This window comes from Oreochromis niloticus, unplaced genomic scaffold (genome assembly GCF_001858045.2).
Source record: "Oreochromis niloticus isolate F11D_XX unplaced genomic scaffold, O_niloticus_UMD_NMBU tig00008777_pilon, whole genome shotgun sequence".
Lineage (NCBI taxonomy): Eukaryota > Metazoa > Chordata > Actinopteri > Cichliformes > Cichlidae > Oreochromis > Oreochromis niloticus.
The window spans coordinates 10498-28979 of NW_020329427.1; the positions used below are offsets into that span (position 1 = coordinate 10498).

The 18482-nt window shown below is 38.0% G+C and overlaps 1 protein-coding gene and 1 pseudogene across 1 annotated transcript; both read left to right on the forward strand.

Moving 5' to 3' along the window:
• Nucleotides 1–78: 78 nt before the first annotated feature.
• On the forward strand, nt 79–12266 carry LOC102081111 (leukocyte elastase inhibitor-like; annotated as a pseudogene).
• A 2350-nt stretch (nt 12267–14616) lies between these two features.
• On the forward strand, nt 14617–15359 carry LOC109198033 (putative DMBT1-like protein). Its single transcript, XM_019353705.2, has 3 exons — nt 14617–14722; nt 14865–14900; nt 14986–15359. Exons 1-3 carry the CDS (start codon nt 14680–14682, stop codon nt 15357–15359), a joined length of 453 nt encoding a protein of 150 aa, XP_019209250.1. The 5' UTR covers nt 14617–14679.
• The last annotated feature ends 3123 nt before the right edge of the window (nt 15360–18482 follow it).

Below are 18482 nucleotides of genomic sequence, written 5' to 3' on the forward strand. Positions count from 1 at the left end.
GTTCAGGAAGTGAAACTTCTCTAGACAATTGTAGGTACAGCAGCTATATTAGTTATTCCTGTCACCATGGTCGGATGCTGGCGTCGTCTGTTCAGGTAAGAAAACTTTTCTATAATGTTTATGGTCTTATCACTTTACAATAGCTGTTTTTTTCATGTACTTGTCAATACTTAGATTCTAGTTAGTTCTCATTCCATCATATTTTACTTTCCCTGAAAATATGTTCAAATGAATTAAACAAACAAATTTAGGTGTTTGTTTCATTACACTCACTTTGTCTGTTGAACATGTCTGCAGCTTAATGCATATTTAATGAGATAACTGATTTGCATAGTTTAAAGATTCCATGTTAACCTGTTCTTACTGAAAAAATGTTTTAATAATATTTTCCAATTAAAAAATGTAAATACATATCTTTAACGGTGATTTTATTTAATTAGACAAACAGAATTTTCCACTTCAGCAGCAATTAGACACACCAAACTTTCTGATGTTCTGACCTTTATTTTGAAGGCTTGTGAAGAACTTTGAGCTCAGACGTCACTTAAAGCCTAATTTACAGACTTTTCATCTTGAAAAAGCGTGTTACCGTAAAGATCCTAAAATGTGACTGTTGAAAGTATTTTCTAATTCATGCAATGTTTAGAAAAAGTCATTTTTCTTTTTAGACAGCATTACAATATGTGCAGCGCAGCATTTTCAGTGCTTGTCCAAAAAAGTGAACTCTTTAATTTAAACATTTCTCTTTAGCAGCAATAACTTAAAACTATTGTGTTCAAAAAGCTGCAGGGTTAAAAAAAAGTTTCCACCTAAGCCTAGACTTGTAGTCAAGACCGCCTAATCCGAGACCAAGACAAGACCAGAGGGTATCAAGACCAAGACAAACAGACCAAGAGACCAGACGAGACAAAAAATCTTTAAACTGCAGCCAGATGCTGCTTCGTTTACGGGTGTCAGCATATTTATGTTTTTGCTTTCGCACAGCCCTCCTCACTGCTGTCTACTGTCTCACTCACTTACTGAGGGACAGACGCACGCTCCACTTGACTGTCCCGTCTCTCCCCCTCAGTGTTTTCAACATAATGATATTATCCTATATCCTTGCATGTGATTGGCCACAATATGGAGGATTGGAGCATAGCTCAGCCACTGTGTGAGAGCTGAGCAGCGAAAGGAAATAAGTGAGGGTACAAATGACTGAAAGATTATTAGGTACAAATGACTGAAAGATTATTAGGCTCAGTTTTGAGTTTTGTTAAAAAAAGAATGACTTCATATAGGAAAAAAATATATATCACCTTAAACTAGTTTTTTAATTAAGCAGCAAGGCAGAACAAAGTCGGGGCTGTATCAAGACACGAGGACTAAACCCCAATTCAACCAGACCCAGAACTGATCCAGAATTAAAACAGGACTACAACAGTTCAAAATCAGGACTACTTAGGACTTAACCAAGACAGAACCAGAATCAGAACTAGATGATAGTAGCACTAAAAATCATCATAGACCTGCACTACACTTATTTTTAATTCTACCAAATTTAGATTCAGATTCAGAAATGTTTATATAATTATTTAGCCTTGTTGTGCAAACAAGCCTGCATAACTTAACAAATATAGAAGTTGAAAAGTAACAAATGGTATCTTAAAAGTTACACTAGGTACTAGATACATGTTCTGATGAGTTTTGGCAAACAACTATTTGACTAACATGTGTGTCTCACCTGCTCTTGTTCCATCTCCCTCTCTCTTCCTCTCTCCCTCTTTGTGCTGACAATCAAGCCAAACACCAACATCATCAAATATGCAGTTGAAACCAGATATTTACATACTCTTCAGATAAAAACACAAACACTTTTTTAATTGTAACATCAAATCAGACTAAATGTTTATTTTTTAGACTGATAAATAAAAAACATATTTGTTAACTTTAAGAGTAAAGAGAGAAATTGTTTGTATTTCTTAATTGCAAATGGCACCAAATTGTATTTAAAACTGAGCCACACTTATGGAGCTCCACAATTCTTTTCCTGGTGTTTTGGTTGATCTCTTGATTTTGTCAAAGAAACAGGCTCTGTGTTTTGCCTTATATGCATCCACAGGTGTGTCACCAATTTACTCACATGGACTCTACTAACCAATCAGAAGCTTCTTCAGCTCAGAGTGGAATCTTCTGGAGTTTTATTAATTAACAATAAACTTAGTGTATATGTACTCCTAAATTTGATGAAAGTGATCACAAATAGACAGCTCTCTCTCTTTATTCTGACATTTAACTAATTCAAAAGATATTTCAACATTTATTTATCTAAAACAAAACAAGTTTACTCTAAATTGATGTTTAACAGTAAAAAAAAAAGTTTTATGTTTTCTCCCTAAAGTGTATGTAAATATCTGGTTTCAACTGTGAATATACTGCTGTGTATTGAAATTCCTCTTGTTTTGCATAGAAATATACTGAACAACATACAAAGCATAATATATAAAATAACATCTACCTGAGTTTTTTCTTTGAAAGAAGCCCCTTATGTCCATTGTTGTGTACATCAGTACATAACTGAAACCGATTTAGAGAGTTTGTTTAGCCGTGGAGGGTAACAACTGAAAATATGAAATGTAGGCTAAGACTCTCTCTAAAAAAAAAAAAGACGGCATTTGTTTGGCTTTTTATTTATCCATTTGTTGATTCACTCGAAGAGCAAGTAACGCAACCAAGTGATCAGTTTGATATCAATCTTTTGTGATACACCGTCATATTTACATTATTTGTACAGTACGAATGATTTGCTTTGGTACCTGGTCAAACTTAAGCTCTCCTCTGTCTGCAGCAAACTCGCAGGCAGTCGCCTAGTGCCTGAGCTCGGATCATACCAAAATTAGTGGGAATTTACGACGGTGAGCTCTGTGCTTCGTGTGTTGTTTTTATTTTATACAGTTGTCAGTCAGGCATCTAACTAACAAATTACACTCCAAAAGACCCCATGCTTCTGAAAAAATGAGCTGGGCTTAAGCCCAGTAAGCCACCCCCTCCCCCCCGCTCCGCTGATGGCTGACTCCAAATCTCCCGAACACTATGTCGATTTGAGAACGCAAGACCGAGACAGCGAGACCAAAGTCAGTCGAGACCAAGACGAGACCAAGACCACGTAAAAGTGGTCTCGAGACCAAGACCGGTCTCGAGACATCCAACTCTACCTAAGCCCCTCAAGTTACTGAGGTTTTTCATTTCCATACATGCAATGATATCAGCTAAGCCATCAGCCAATACGACGGGCACTAATATGATCTGATCTGAACTTGCCTGTGCCTTGGCTCATGTAACACCATGGCATTTGTTTTTTTTCAGTAAGCAACCCAGAGCCCACCATCTCCTTGTACAGTAATGAGGTCACCTGGGGTCAGGACGTCAGCATCACTTGCTCAGTCTCAGAAAAGTTCTCAGGTGGAACTTTTATCCTCCAGAAGACTTCAGGCTCATTCAGTCAGAGTCAAACATCCTCTACGAGCTCTGTTACATTCAATCTTCACAATGTGAACTTTGATCATGATGGACTGTACCAGTGTCAGTACATGAAAACAAGTCAAAGGTTCAGCTCTTCCTCTGTCAGACTCACTGGTAAGAAAAAATCCACTTTGCCAAGTTCTTTGTTTCATTCTCTTCTTTCAATAATAGAATCAGTAACCTGGTGAGATAATGCTTTCATATGTTGATATTTTTTCAGTGAGTTTTCCAAAACCTCGTATTTCCATTTGCCCTGTTGGTGAGGTGACCTGGGGTCAGACTGTTGAAATCACATGTTCAGTCTCAACTCAGGTTTTAGGTGGATCGTTCACTCTGAGTCAAATTCAGGGTTCATTCACGAGGAGCCAAACCTCCAACACAAACTCTGCTACCTTCAGTATTCCTAACGTGGACTTTGATAACGAGGGATTGTACCAGTGTCAGTATAAGAAAAGAGGCTCAAGTCGTGAATTCAGCTCCCCATTAAGTGATTCGGTCAGACTCTCTGTTACTGGTAAGAAAAACAAGTATGGACTAACTCTTGGAACAAAGCGAGAATAATAATAGTGACATGAATAAGTGATTACTGCGTTTTTATTATCGATCCTTTGGTTTTTATAAACTGTAACAAAGTTATTAAAAGAGTTTTTCAATCATAGCTTTAAACATATTTAATTGTTGTATAGACAAACAATGTATTAAAGACAGGATCTGTTATTCTCTGTAGTTTTGAGTCACTTTATTTATCTGATATTTTCACTGCTTTCTTTATTTTTGGCCGTTATCAAAAATGCTCTCAAAGCCCACTGTAGCAAGGAGCAATCAGACAGTATTAGAGGTTAGTTATTGGAGACTGAGTGTTTAGCAACCAAGGAATCAAATTTAGAGTTTGCAAAGATCTATAAGAGTGAATTGTTCACTCTTTGTTTCATCAAATCACAAGAAGCATAACAATAATATGTTAATGCTGGTCCATAGCTACCGGGTGTGTAAACAAAAACTAAGTGTTGTGTTTGATTCTGCTTCCTTCTTAATCCTGGTACCTTTATTCCCCAGTGAGACTGCAGACACCCAGCATCTCCCTGACCTCTCCTAGTGCAGGTCTGGGCTGGGGTCCTGAAGGTGCAGAGATCACCAGGGTTACAGTTTTGTCCTCATTCAGGAGTGAATGTGAGTGCGAATGGTTGTGTGTCTCTGTGTGTTAGCCCTGCGACAGACTGGCAACCTGTCCAGGGTGTACCCCGCCTCTTGCCCTATGACAGCTGGGATAGGCTCCAGCACCCCCTTGAAAAGGATAAGCGGAAGCGAATGGATGGATGGATTTCTAAAATCATTGAAATTTCACTTTGGAGATGTTTGAAGCAGCTTATTTATTTTGTTGTGTGTAGAAATGTAAAACAGTGTTTCAGGTACAATTCAAATATGTACAAGTGTCCTTCCTGAAATGCCAGCAACAGGGAATAACATCTTTTCCTGTCCAATGTGATGTGTTGAATTTTCTCACAGAATCACATCAATTAAAGGTTGCATCTGATTTTACTCTAAATTAAGTCCTGGGTCATTTGACCCAGCGTTTTGTGTTTATTATTATGATCTTATGTTCCAGTTTATTCTGTGTATGTATTTGGGTTTAGACTTTTTTAGTGTTTAGGGTTTTAGTTCTGTGCTCCCTCTGTTCTCTGTCCAGTCTGTGTATTTCCTGTTTTACTTTGAAGGTCCGTTCCTGATGTCAGTGTATTCAGCTTGTGTCCTCCTTGTCTCCTCGGATTCATTAGGTTCAGCTGTATCTCCCTCCTGTGTGCTGTTTCCTCGTTTCCTTCTGTGTGTATTTATAGCATGTGTCCTCTTGTGTGCGTTATTGATCCGTCTGTGTTACCTCCCTGCGTCACTCCTCCATGTCTTCCTGCGGATTCAGGGTTTAGTTTTCCCAGTCTGGAGTCGTTCCTAGTTCTGTTTCTCGCCACCCTCGCTTTTGGTTGTATGTCACTCTGCTTCAATAAAGCATCTCACATCTCAGCCAGTGCCTGCGTTTTGGGTCCTTATCTCACCTCCACACGGCTTGCTTCGCTAGCGTGACACGTAGCTTATGACAACAGTATTGTGCGCACAGTAAAAATGCCTCTTTAATGCGTTATCCTCCTGCTTATTCAGAGGGATAAAAGACCTGTGCAAAAATGTTCAGTTATCAAGTTTAAGAAATTATGCCATGCGTAATTGTGCAAATTATTACGAAAAACTATAAACACTGAAGATTTACACAATGTAGAAAAAAGAAAGAAATTTAGATTTCCTACTAACCATTTGGGAAATGTGAAGAGTTTAGACGCTACCGGAAAACTTTAGATCCTCCTACTCCTCAGACAGAGAGATCCGAGGGCATGGTGACGCTGTTTTCCAGTTAACTGATTGGTTAGTAGGTGACGAGTTCATTCCGTTACTTCTCTTATCCAGAACGTAATCAGTGCCGGGGGAGGTTATGGTCAACGCGAAACCCAAACAAACAAAAAACGCTTCAAGCGGAAGCCAGAAAGAATCCTGACCGTCTGACGACGAAAGAAAAGTGGATGTCAGTAAGTCATGTAACTTTATTCAGTTTTTTTTTTTATAAATCACGTCTACGTGGTTACTACTCATAAATTACCCCACACAGTGTATCTTGTGTGTATAACTGTAATCCTATTGTAGATTTTTTTTTTCCTCCATGTGCACTCAAAGAGTAATGCTAACCCTTTCAGCTGTTTATAACTCATTGACTTATCTGGGAGCTTTGTGACTAAATCTGCATACACACCATGAAGGATATCATTTTAAACAAAAACCCTGAATAACAGCCACCGTAGTTTTTGTTTTGTAATTTTTTGGTAAAGTGAACCTCAGTTAGATTTAATTAATCTTGCTTGGCACATTGAAGAACTCTCTGCCCCCCTTCTTTGTACCAGAAACAATGGCATCAGCAACATCTCTGCCCAAGGACAACACTTCCTTCTCTCTGGCTTTGCTCAAACAGCTGAGCAACAACAACAAGACGGGAAACATCTTTTTCTCCCCGTTCAGCATCTCTTCAGCCCTGGCTATGGTGATGCTGGGGCCAGAGGCAACACAGCCACACAGATGTCAAAGGTACAGTACACATGCTCACACACAAACATTAAAATTATAGTGCAGAATAGTTATTGTAGTGGTACTCATTTAACACATGCAGGATGCTCTGGTGTTAATTTAAGCAGCTGCTGGAAACCACTGTGACCATTATAACTGTATAAATGACCCTGACTTGTCTCCAGTGTATCAGTGTGATATTATTATAGTCTGAAACCTAATGTGAGCGACTGAGCTGGTTAGACATGAGGGCACAGTAAGTCATACAAAAGTGATGATATTGGACCCTTAAAAGAGGTCAAATAAACTAAACTCAAGTCAACATGACAACATAAATGAGCAAAGTAACTCCAGAGTAATGTGGAAAAATAAACTGAGACTGAAACCAAACCAGTTTTCTGAGATTTATTGAAAGTTAAGAAAGAAAGTTCAAATCTTTCCAACGGGATCAATGCTGCACAAACAGTCTTCCTACTAACTTTGAGAAATACACAAAATAATAACAGCTCCATTGTGTGGATACAGTCTTTGTCTGTTCATCTGTAGGAAGCTCAGTTACCACAGTCATGTAGGGACCAGCCTGATAATGAAGACACAAAGTGAGCTTGAATGCAGCTTACAATTAGTTATTTTTATTTTCACAGACTCAGAAAGTTGTAAAAGAAAGTTACAGTTACATACTGTTACCACACAGAGGTTAGGAGAGTGTCTCCTTTAGGCTGTGACACAGTAAGCTCTGTCTTTGTTATTTGTGGCTTTTATTGGATAGTGAAGATGGAAACGCAGGGCTGTTGTGAGCACTTATTGCCGATGTTAGGCTAAGTGAATCCAGATAACCGAAAGGTTCCCTGGGTATGTTGAAGAAGCTGGGCACTCAGAGGAAACAAATAATAACAAATGATCTCACAACAAAGAAAGAAAATCAAAAGTTAGTTTGATTTTCTTTCTTTGTTGTTAGATCCAGTCCAGTATTTTCTTCTGAGTCCTTCTTTGAATCCACTAATGGGTTTTGTCCACAGTGCTTGCAAACCAAGGATTGTTGGGGTGATGTTCACAGCAGCTTTGCCAAACTTCTCACTGAACTCAACAGGACAGATTCTCCATTTACCTTCACTGTTGCTAACAGACTGTACAGAGAGAAGTCCTGCCCCTTTACTCAGGTCTGTTTCTTCTTCTTATGTAGAGTGTGATTCTTCATGAGCTCGTGTGTTTTGGAGTCAATGAGAGGCAGAGACAGAAATGCTGTGAGTTCTGTAGAGAAGGATGATGAGAGCAGCAGGTCAACATATAAGCAAGTAAAGTAGAAACTCTCATTGTACTCCTCTGGCTCCTCAGAATGACAGATCAGAATCTGTAAATGTGTTAGTGATTGATGTGAGGTATGTGTGATCATGTGATTATAACTGTGTTTTCTTATCATGTCAGCTTGAAGTAAATCAGAATCAGTGATGTCAGAGACTTTGCTGGAGTCAATTTACAAATGTGTCGTCTGTGGTTTCAGGAATTCTTAATACAAAGCAAGAAACATTACAGAGCAGAGCTGGAGTCTGTGGACTTCAAGACCAGGTCTGAAGAGGTCAGGATTGATATCAACAACTGGGTGCAGCAACACACACCAGGTGGATCACATTTACACATGTACACACAATCACTTCATCTAATGTCCAGTTCAAGTTCACATGTTTTCCATGAGCAGGACTCACTGCTCCTGCTAAGTCCCTCTAAGGTGAGGAGTGTGCACCTGTAAGGATACCATGAAAATACTGAATGACTTTTTTCCTCTTCTGGTGTTCAGAAGTGATGGTAGATGTACTTAAGATAGTTTTAAAGAGTGAAGAAGCTTTACAGACCTATGACCAGGGTTTGTCAAAGGGCTCCTTCCACCGTTATTCCTGATTTAACCCACAGTGCTTCAGGCAGTTTCAGCAGTGATCTCTGGATCCCAGAACCACCTTCCTCAGTGTCTGCACAGTCCTCTGTTCACTTGTTTCTTTTCAGCCACTGTTTCCCTGCCTGTTTGTGCTGGCATAGCTTTCACTTCCAAGGTCGCTGCCAGGCACCAGAATGCTTTGTTTACATCCAGATGTGTTGACCTTGACTGAAAACTCAGCTCAAGTATATGCAGAGCATTGAGGGTATGCATGAAGAAATATAGAGAGGAGCACCATCTTGTAGAACAGCACATTAATGCTTGCTACCTGCTTACCTGATGTCCCTTGTTTACCTCATTCATCTTATCTCGTGTAGAAAAAGCAGGATTTTTAAATACTTCAATAATGAGTTGTTACATGTGTGCTGTAGTGATTAGCCAGAATGGCTGTGCATCCTTACTTGTTCTAAATATTCACATGTTGTGCTGATGAATAGTATCTTCAGGTTTCACTAATAGTCAAAGAATATACTCTGATTAAACAGCATTTGTCAAACTCATCATGTTTCTCTGGCCTACAAAGGCTGAAAGAGTGTGGGGTCCATCATGTTTTCATAGATTTGTGGATGAAAACTTTGCTGCAGCCTTTGAGGCTTTACTTCTCAATGTTTACATTTGGTTTTACTTTGGTCAGCAGGTAACATCACAGAGGTGGTGGATGAAGATGATTTGAATGAACTGACCAGGCTGGTGTTGTTCACTGCCACCCACTTCAGAGGCAGCTGGAAGAAAGATTTCTTGTACTCTAAAACTTATGATGCTCAATTTTGGCTCAACAAGGTAAAAGTGCTCATAAAAACAGAACACTGACTATGAAACTATAACCTTGTAAAGTCTATATACCATTGCACTTGTGGCTGGTCAACATGGACAGTTTAAATCATGAGCAAATATACAAGTAATCCCTGTGAGCCAAAGCTCAGGTTTCAGACTGCTGTTAAGGACCGGTTTCAGTTTCTCTGCTCTGCGTGATGTCAGAAAGATCAGCCCCTCCCCTTTTGTTAAACAGGGACAGCCAATCAAAATGGCCTCAAGAGGAGGGAACTTTAAAGATGAGGAGCTAAAATATTCACGTGAGACTGCATTAAGACCCAGCGTAAGACAAATAAGATTTGTTTGGGAGTGTACGACATGCAAATCTTCTTTACAAACTACTTTAAAAAGACATGAGAATACATCTGTGACTGGAAATGAGTATTCATGACACACAGCTTCAAAGGCAAATTTTTGTCTTTTTTATTTTCAGAATCATTTAATCCACTTTTGCATCCAAGAAATATTTCAATGTATATATTAAAAGAATGTTATTTCAGGTCAAAAATGTCTTGTTTGTCTTCAGAATGACTCAAAGCCTGTGAAGATGATGAAACAGGAAGAGAACTTCATGTGTACCTTCATCGAAGAAGCAAACTGCAAAGTAACCATCATATTTATCATATTGATATAAATCACTGCATAATCAGATTTCACTGAGAGACTGAGTGATTGCAATGTATGTGTATCAGTAGATTTATGTGCAGTAATGCTTGACACCCTCTGCTGGACAGATTCTAGAGATGCCTTACAGTGGGAGGAAGTGAGCATGCTCATCTTTTTACCTGCAGAGATCGAGGATGATACAACAGGACTGGAGAAGGTAGAACACTTACACACTCGGGATGTTCCTGGTGACTCATTTCTTAGTCAACTACATAAAGAAAAAAACTCAGACTAACCGAAAATGTCTAAAACTGACAAACACCCAGATATTAAGTGAAATTTGAAAACTGCTTGACGTCAAAAACTGTGTAAACAAAGTAATTTGAAACTTTTAATGACATTCTTGAATGAATCATGCTGCTTAACTGTGCAGGATCTCACATCGCACATTTACACACGTTAAACTCCAAACAAAAAACGAAGAAGAAAAACACTTGAAATATATTAAATATGATATGAAAACATGTTTCTACAAAAGATGTTCACGCATTGTCAAAATATGAAAAAGTAACAACTGAAAAATGAATAAACTGCGGCTGAAAAGTGTGGCACATTGTGCCATGCATCATGAATGATGGATGTCATTTGAGAATTCATGACAATCACTTCAATAAAAGTTTAAATTTAAAATAACAAAATAATAAATCATCCATCCACTTTCTTGTGCTTATCTGAAGTGTGGTATTACAGACAGCAGAGAAGCCCAAACTTCCCTCTCTCTTTCAGCTTATCTGGGGCCAGTAGATATATTCTCTCCAGCAGGTCACAGTGTATGCCTGGTGGGAACACCTTATCCTGGAGGTGCCCCCTCAGCTGTCTCCTTTCAAGGAGTAGCAGCTCTACTCTGAGCCTTTTTTGAATAACTGAATTCCTTTTAGAGAAAGCTATTTTCCGTCGGTTGCAGGTCCTATTTTTTTCATCTTTAAGTACCAAAAATAGGTAATTAAATAAAATAATGTTAACAAAAAGGTCAGGCCAAGAATAACGAATTTATGGCATTTCTCAACAACAGTGCTCTATTTGGCAGCAGATGGCTGCATAACATTTAGGACACAAAAATGTACAATTTATTGGTAAATTTACTTTATCAATAAAATGTAAACAGTAAAACTGATTAAATTACTAGTACATCTGATACTAACTAGTGACAATAGCAATGATTACTTGACTAGTTGTGCACAGCCACCAATACACATAAACAACACACACACACACACACACATCTAATGACTGATATTGTTTCCATCCCAGCTGGAGAAGGAGCTGACCTATAAAAAGTTTGTGGCTTGGACTCATCCAGGCAAGATGCAAACATGTTACATTGATGTGAGGCTGCCTCGATTTACACTGGAGGAGACGTATGACCTGAACACAGTCCTGAGCAGCATGAGCATGGTGGACGTCTTTGATCACACAAAGTGTGACTTCTCTGGTGAGACATACGTTTGCAGTTTATTGATGTTTATGAACAGAGTGTAGAGCAAAGATGCTCCAGCAGTGACAGAGTTCTCCAAAAGACCATGGAGCTGCTTATTTCAGCAGATTGTTTGTCTTGTTTGCTGATCATACTACTGTGAGATTTTGAAAGCAGGATCTAAGCTTTGATGCTGGGTTTTGAATGGACTGGTGGACTTTTATATGACAGTCCTGACACTATACTACACTATACCATAATACTGACAGACAGTCAGGGAGGTGTTCTGGTTCATCCTGCCTAAACCAGCTGTACTCTCTGATACTAATCACTAATGACAGGCTGTTAAAGTGACATTATGAAGGTTTTTTTTTTTCATGGTTATTTTGCAGATATTACACTTTGACAGAATAGTCAAGATAGGAAGAAAGGAGAGGATGAGTTGAATGGCATGCAGGAAATTATCTGGAAACACTCAAACCCCGGCTCCTGCAGCACCTTTGGTATTTTGGTTGTCAGCTCAGCCAGGTGATCTATATCACCACCTAGCCTTATCAGATTTTAATTTGAAAAAATCCTCTCAGATAACAAATGAAAATGCAGCATTATGTTCATTTAAAATGTTCTCCTTTCACTTCTCTGTCACAGGCATGTCTGGGCACAAAGATCTGGTACTTTCAAAAGTCATCCACAAGGCTTTTGTGAAGGTCCACGAGAAGGCAACTGAGGCTACTTTTGTGGATATGTGTTGGGTGAGTTCCATTCGGGCAAGAAAAGCTGGAGCAATTTTGATTTAAAATCCTTCATCGCAGACCACCCCTTCCTCTTCTTCATCAGACATAACCCCACTATGAACATCCTGTTTGCTGGTCGGTTCTGCTGCCCTGTGTGAGCTCTGTGTCCTTTAGAGCAGCTCAGTACCAGAAGTCTTTAGTGTTTAGTTGGAGAACCTTTCAAAATCACTGCACAACAGCGCTGTATCCATATTAATATACAGCTCTCTACTATCAGTTTTTGTCTTTTGTTTGTTTGTTATATTGTATTTTTCTCATTACAAAACTTTCTTATCTTTAAATGTTATCTGTTCAGATGTTTATACCATACTCTTCTAATGTCCCATCTTCTGATCAGAAATTTATCAAACAGTGTTTAGTAGCTGAAATGAGACAAACTGCTGCATGATGTATAATTTACGTTTGATTTTTTTCATTGACTTCACACTGGCCGGTTCGGGACAATCAGCACATACAATGCCCAGTTCTGCACTAGATGGTGACCAGGAGATGGTATCTGTACATTCTTATCTCATTGTGGCAGGTTGTGAATATCAGTATACAGTAATTAGGCCTCAATATATAGAAGTCATGAACACAAATATCTGAGATCATGATGGAGCTGTGTCATGTCTGATATTGACATGGCTTTATACCAGCTCTGAATCAATAATGTGTCATGTTATATCCTTGTTGCTTTGATTCCTCTCTCCTTGTCTCTTCCTTGCTTCCTTTGTACAGGTTTTACGTAGCAAATGTACAAGTAATTCCTGTGAGCCAAAGCTCAGATTTCAGACTGCTCTAAAGGATCCGTTTTACTTTTTCTGCTCTTATCCCTGCGTGATATGTCAGAAAGAGCAGCTTTTACGTTAGGCTTAAAATTTTCCTTTTTTGATAAAACATATATTAGTGCTTGATCAGGTAAACCTGAATCCTCCCATAGTTATGCTGCAATAGGGTGTAGGCTGCAGCTGGATTTCTTCTTCAGTCATATTTCTCACTCAGCAAGGAGCAGACGGCCGAGTTTATTAAACTCCACAGACACAGCGGTGACGCAAATCTGAAGGCTAGACCGTCCCATTTCACAGCCTCGCACTTCCGGCCTTCTCGGTCTTCGAAGGACCCGGCCCACGTAGACCGCGAAGGCCGGGTCCTCCGAAGGATGCAGCCGACGTTTTGGGACACAGCTTATGTGTTAACAGACCTCTCTGCATTGAATCATACTTGTTATTTATACTGGTTCTCTTCTACAGCATTCCTATGATCATGCCAAAGTGCTTGCTCATAGTTTCTGGGAGGGGAGGGGGGGTTACCACTATGTGTCACTTTTTTGGCTCTGGGCCCTAAATGTGCCACTCTGAGGAATTGTTGGACAAATACAAGTAGTTGTATTAAAATACTCACAATCATAAAATTAAATAAATATGACAAACGATTTCCCAACTGTTGCAGTAGAGTGCATGCCCCAAAAAATTAGTGTTAAACATGCCAGAGGGGAGAGGCAGAGTTTCTCAGGAGTAAAGATGGATAGAAGTTCACTATTCTGCAAAAACTGTCTACAAATTGTGGAAAACATTCAGAAAAATGTCATCAATGTAAAATGGTGAAGAAGTCTTTTATGACACAACTCTTTTCAAATGTCCTACATTCCTCATCAGTTTCAGTCTTTGTGCTGCTCATTTGCAAGCTCTTCTCGCAAGTAATGCACTAGATCCCCTTTGGGGGCTGTCATATTTACACTTTTATTTTAAGTATATTTTTGCAATATAGTTCATATTGTCTTTTCCTCATAGGTCTGATCAGATTAGTTGGATCTGGGTCCACTCTGTGCTCTGGAAGAGTTGAAATATATAAGTATAACTCTTACTCGTCCTGGGGAACAGGGTGTGAATAGTGTGAACAGTATAATAACTGTTTTCTTCATGTACTCATCAATACTTAAATTCTGGTTTCTTTTCATTCCATCATATTTTACTTTCCTAGTTATGAACAGATGTTCAAATGTCTTGCTTGACTACAATTTGCCTTTTGAACATCTCTGCAGTTAGTGTATATTTAAATAGATAACACCTCATTTGGATCTTTTAAATATATAATTTTAACCTGTTAACTTTCTTATGTAAACATTTTTTAAAGTGTTTTCCAATAAAAAATGTAAATACAAATCAAGCTGGTTTTATCTCATTAGAATATGGGCATAACTGCCAGCAGACACTAAATCACGTACAGCAATAAAAGAAAAAAGTGGTAGTCAGCTGCAGAGTGGTTTTCAAATAACACTCCTTAAATGAGATTTGTCATTTGCATACATAAATGGATTCAGCTAAGCCATGAGCCAACATGGCAGGCACTAAAATGACCTGATCTGTGCATGACTGTGCCCTGTCTTATCTAATACAATATCATTTTTTTAGAAACCTCCAAGAGCACATGATCTTCTTGTATAGAGATAAGACATCAAGCAGCAGCCTTTTTTCTCAGTCATGGACGGCAGAGAGAAGAGAGCGCTTCACTTCTTGATCTTCGGTAAAACAGATTTTCGATAATGTTTAATACTTTTCTTTATTACAGAGACCCTCTAAAAAACTTTATAACAACTTTTCTTACAGTATTTTTAGACTGAATAACTTTATGTCCTGATAATATTCAATTTTTTATTTTCCCATAGCTGCTTATCTCGTGGTCTCATCTTCACCTTCTGCAGGTCAGTCTGTTCTAACCTGTCATACTTACATTTTAATTTTAAAGACATTTTTGCAACATAGTTCATATTGTCTTTTTCCTGATAGGTCTGATCAGATTAGCTGGATCTGGGTCCACTCAGTGCTCTGGAAGAGTTGAAATCTATAACTCTTACTCTTACCCTTACTATTCCTGGGGAACAGTGTGTGATGATGGCTGGGACTTACAAGATGCTGAGGTGGTCTGTAGAGAGCAGAGCTGTGGGATAGCTCTGGAGGCTCTTGGGTCTGCTTACTTTGGTCAAGGTACAGGAACTTTCTTGCACAGTAATGTGGACTGTTCAGGAAGTGAAACTTCTCTAGACAATTGTAGGTACAGCAGCTATATTAGTTATTACTGTCACCATGGTCGGGATGCTGGCGTCGTCTGTTCAGGTAAGAAAACTTTCTATAATGTTTATGGTCTTATCACTTTACAATAACTGTTTTTTTCATGTACTTGTCAATACTTAGATTCTAGTTAGTTCTCATTCCATCATATTTTACTTTCCCTGAAAATATGTTCAAATGAATTAAACAAACAAATTTAGGTGTTTGTTTCATTACACTCACTTTGTCTGTTGAACATGTCTGCAGCTTAATGCATATTTAATGAGATAACTGATTTGCATAGTTTAAAGATTCCATGTTAACCTGTTTCTTACTGAAAAAATGTTTTAATAATATTTTCCAATTAAAAAATGTAAATACATATCTTTAACGGTGATTTTATTTAATTAGACAAACAGAATTTTCCACTTCAGCAGCAATTAGACACACCAAACTTTCTGATGTTCTGACCTTTATTTTGAAGGCTTGTGAAGAACTTTGAGCTCAGACGTCACTTAAAGCCTAATTTACAGACTTTTCATCTTGAAAAAGCGTGTTACCGTAAAGATCCTAAAAATGTGACTGTTGACAGTATTTTCTAATTCATGCAATGTTTAGAAAAAGTCATTTTTCTTTTTAGACAGCATTACAATATGTGCAGCGCAGCATTTTCAGTGCTTGTCCAAAAAAGTGAACTCTTTAATTTAAACATTTCTCTTTAGCAGCAATAACTTAAAACTATTGTGTTCAAAAAGCTGCAGGGTTAAAAAAAAGTTTCCACCTAAGCCTAGACTTGTAGTCAAGACCGCCTAATCCGAGACCAAGACAAGACCAGAGGGTATCAAGACCAAGACAAGACCAAGACCGAGACAAAAAAAGTCTTTAAACTGCAGCCAGATGCTGCTTCGTTTACGGGTGTCAGGCATATTTATGTGTTTTTGCTTTCGCACAGCCCTCCTCACTGCTGTCTACTGTCTCACTCACTTACTGAGAGGACAGACGCACGCTCCACTTGACTGTCCCGTCTCTCACCCTCAGTGTTTTTCACATAATGATATTATCCTATATCCTTGCATGTGATTGGCCACAATATGGAGGGATTGGAGCATAGCTCAGCCACTGTGTGAGAGCTGAGCAGCGAAAGGAAATTAAGTGAGGGTACAAATGACTGAAAGATTATTAGGCTCAGTTTTGAGTTTTGTTAAAAAAGAATGACTTCATATAGGAAAAAATATATATCACCTTAAACTAGTTTTTTAATTAAGCAGCAAGGCAGAACAAAGTCGGGGCTGTATCAAGACACGAGGACTAAACCCCAATTCAACCAGACCCGAACTGATCCAGAATTAAAACAGGACTACAACAGTTCAAAATCAGGACTACTTAGGACTTAACCAAGACAGAACCAGAATCAGAACTAGATGATAGTAGCACTAAAAATCATCATAGACCTGCACTACACTTATTTTTTAATTCAACCAAAACATTTAGATTCAGAAAAGTTTATATAATTATTTAGCCTTGTTGTGCAAACAAGCCTGCATAACTTAACAAATATAGAAGTTGAAAAGTAACAAATGGTATCTTAAAAGTTACACTAGGTACTAGATACATGTTCTGATGAGTTTTGGCAAACAACTATTTGACTAACATGTGTGTCTCACCTGCTCTTGTTCCATCTCCCTCTCTCTCCTCTCTCTTCCTCTCTTGTGCTGACAATCAAGCCAAACACCAACATCATCAAATATGCAGTTGAAACCAGATATTTACATACTCTTCAGATAAAAACACAAACACTTTTTTAATTGTAACATCAAATCAGACTAAATGTTTATTTTTTTAGACTGATAAATATAAAAACATATTTGTTAATTTAAGAGTAAAGAGAGAAATTGTTTGTATTTCTTAATTGCAAATGGCACCAAATTGTATTTAAAACTGAGCCACACTTATGGAGCTCCACAATTCTTTTCCTGGTGTTTTGGTTGATATCTCTTGATTTTGTCAAAGAAACAGGCTCTGTGTTTTGCCTTATATGCATCCACAGGTGTGTCACCAATTTACTCACATGGACTCTACTAACCAATCAGAAGCTTCTTCAGCTCAGAGTGGAATCTTCTGGAGTTTTATTAATTAACAATAAACTTAGTGTATATGTACTCCTAAATTTGATGAAAGTGATCAAAAATAGACAGCTCTCTCTCTTTATTCTGACATTTAACTAATTCAAAAGATATTTCAACATTTATTTATCTAAAACAAAACAAGTTTACTCTAAATTGATGTTTAACAGTAAAAAAAAAAGTTTTTATGTTTTCTCCCTAAAGTGTATGTAAATATCTGGTTTCAACTGTGAATATACTGCTGTGTATTGAAATTCCTCTTGTTTTGCATAGAAATATACTGAACAACATACAAAGCATAATATATAAAATTAGAGATGGCACGATACCACTTTTTTATGTCCGATACCGATACCGATATCATAAATTTGGATATCTGCCGATACCGATATGAATCCGATATAGTGTGTTTTTAATCATAAAACTGTTTTTTTAATATCTTGCTGCATTTTGTATAAGTTCATCCTCAAGTTTAAATAAACAACAACACTAAAGCTATTCTGTTTTACCTGTATGTAAAAAATACACTGCACCCAAAATATTTCATAGTTCAGCAACACTGATCAATCTAATAAACTTAAACCTGCTCCATCCTCCCTATTCTGGTATTTTAAAGAGTACTTAGCAGAAATATTAAGCAACCTTACTAATAGGGTTGCAAACTCCCAGCAAAAAAAAAATAGGGAACCACCCCCACCCTCCACCTCATGATGCATAATCGACGTAATCAACTTTAATTTGATGCAGTGTGGAAAAAAAATGCACAGAATTAAATTATTTTCAAGACTAATTAAATAGATTCAACATCTTTCTTCAACAGAATTGCAGACTGCACAGATGGTACCTTCCCAAAGGAAAAAGTACTATAGCTTACTAGGGTATATTAGACTTAACAGTTACTATATACAGTAATGGACTTCTATATATTTTACATCAGATTAAAACTTTGGGTGTAAGATTCAGATAATTATTTATTAAAAGCTAGACATTTTAAATGAGAATAAGAAAAAAGTATGTCTTTGTGCCCCTTTTCCCTGTTCATGCCCTATCGGCCCCCTGGCTAAACTTTGCTAGATCCGCCCCTGCACAGTTACCAGCCGTCAGCTACGTAGA